Here is a 1,332-nt window from a genome sequence, read left to right as displayed (position 1 = left end):
CAAGGACCCAGATTGTTGGGGGGCGGGGGCGGGGGGTGTCAACAGGCTGACTCTGTAAACCGCTTTAGAGAAGGCTGTAAAGCCCTGTGAAGCGGTAGAGAAGTCCAAGTGCTATTGCTATTAAATGCCACCCTTTCTCCAAGTAGAGGGGGGTCCCCTCCCCCTTGAAAATTCCTTCTTCTCCCCCCCCCCCAAAACCCCACCTACCACTCCTTCCGGGTCGACAAGGAGCAGGTGTTTCGGCTGTCCTCCCTGCAGCCCGGTGAGCACATACTGGCCCGGCGTGGTGGTGCTCTCCCGCACCAGGAAATCCCCGTTGACTTGCAGCAGCTTCTCCGACTCTTTCCGGCTCATCTGTCCGTGATACCATGGTTCCCGGCGGAGTTGCTCCTCCATGCTAGCTGGCGGTTGGGAGGGAGGAGCGGCGGGCGGCAGCGGCGCCCTCAAGGCGTCCTCAAAAGGCTCTGGGGGAGCGAAAGCCGCCGTTAGGCGCCATCGGCAGCCGAGACCGTTCCTTGCCTCTTCTTACGACCCACGACGGCGCATGAAATTTCTGCCGCTAAGCGAGTCAGCCTTTGCCCCCTTTCACCACCTGCCTTCCTACAGCCCTGAAGGGAACCGCCGCAGTTGGGAAGTTAGCAACACGGGTTGTTAAAGTGAATTCCCACTGACGGCTTGTCAGAAGCAGATCACGTGACCGTGGGACAGGGCCACCGTCATAAAACTGAGTCAGTGGCCCAGTGTCTGAATTTGGATCCTGCAAATGGGGGAATGGACGCTGCAGGGTTGGAAGGGCGGAAAACGGCCCTACGTCATTTTTTTTTCAGCGCTGTTCCAACTTGGGACGGTCACTAAACGAACCGTTGTAAGTCCGGGACAACCTGCAGAGCAACTGGGGGATTCCCTCCTTCCCTTCTGCTACTCACTCATGTCAAAGAGGTCTCTCTGGATGCTGCCGTTGGACGTCACGCTCGGGAGGCCCGGCTGCAACTTCTCCAAATTTTGCACGTTCACGTAGGAAGGGTCCACCAGGAATTCTGGGCGCCCAGGCGGGCCCCGATCCCTGCCTGCAAGGGGGGGACAGGGTGGGATCAGAAACTGCCCCCCAAAGACAGAGCACCGGCTTGTGAAAACTGCCTGTGAGACTGGGGGATTCTGGGAGTTGAGGTCCACACCACTTAAGAGTTGCCCTGGTGGAGAGGAGAAGGTTGTTGACAGCCTCCTTCCTTCGCTTTGATTCCACTCGCTAGACGTCAAAGTAAAGAGGGCTTTATTGCATTGTATTTATTTATCAAGTTTACTCGCCACCCGCCTTAGCTTTCAGGTTTCTAT

General features: G+C 57.2%; 1 protein-coding gene across 1 annotated transcript; it reads right to left on the bottom strand.

The window, feature by feature from the left end:
• Positions 1-207: 207 nt before the first annotated feature.
• Positions 208-1,067, bottom strand: LOC107302149 (SHC-transforming protein 1-like; the record flags this gene model as incomplete). Its single annotated transcript, XM_015831265.1, has 2 exons — positions 208-464; positions 927-1,067. Coding segments are annotated over 2 exons (398 nt in total), but the record flags the coding sequence as incomplete, so codon positions are not given.
• Positions 1,068-1,332: the final 265 nt, after the last annotated feature.

This window comes from Protobothrops mucrosquamatus, unplaced genomic scaffold, assembly GCF_001527695.2.
Source record: "Protobothrops mucrosquamatus isolate PMUCROS unplaced genomic scaffold, P.Mucros_1.0 scaffold29729, whole genome shotgun sequence".
NCBI classification, from domain to species: domain Eukaryota; kingdom Metazoa; phylum Chordata; class Lepidosauria; order Squamata; family Viperidae; genus Protobothrops; species Protobothrops mucrosquamatus.
The sequence above is the reverse complement of the archived record's forward strand: the minus strand, read 5'-3'. Positions and strand labels throughout refer to the sequence as shown.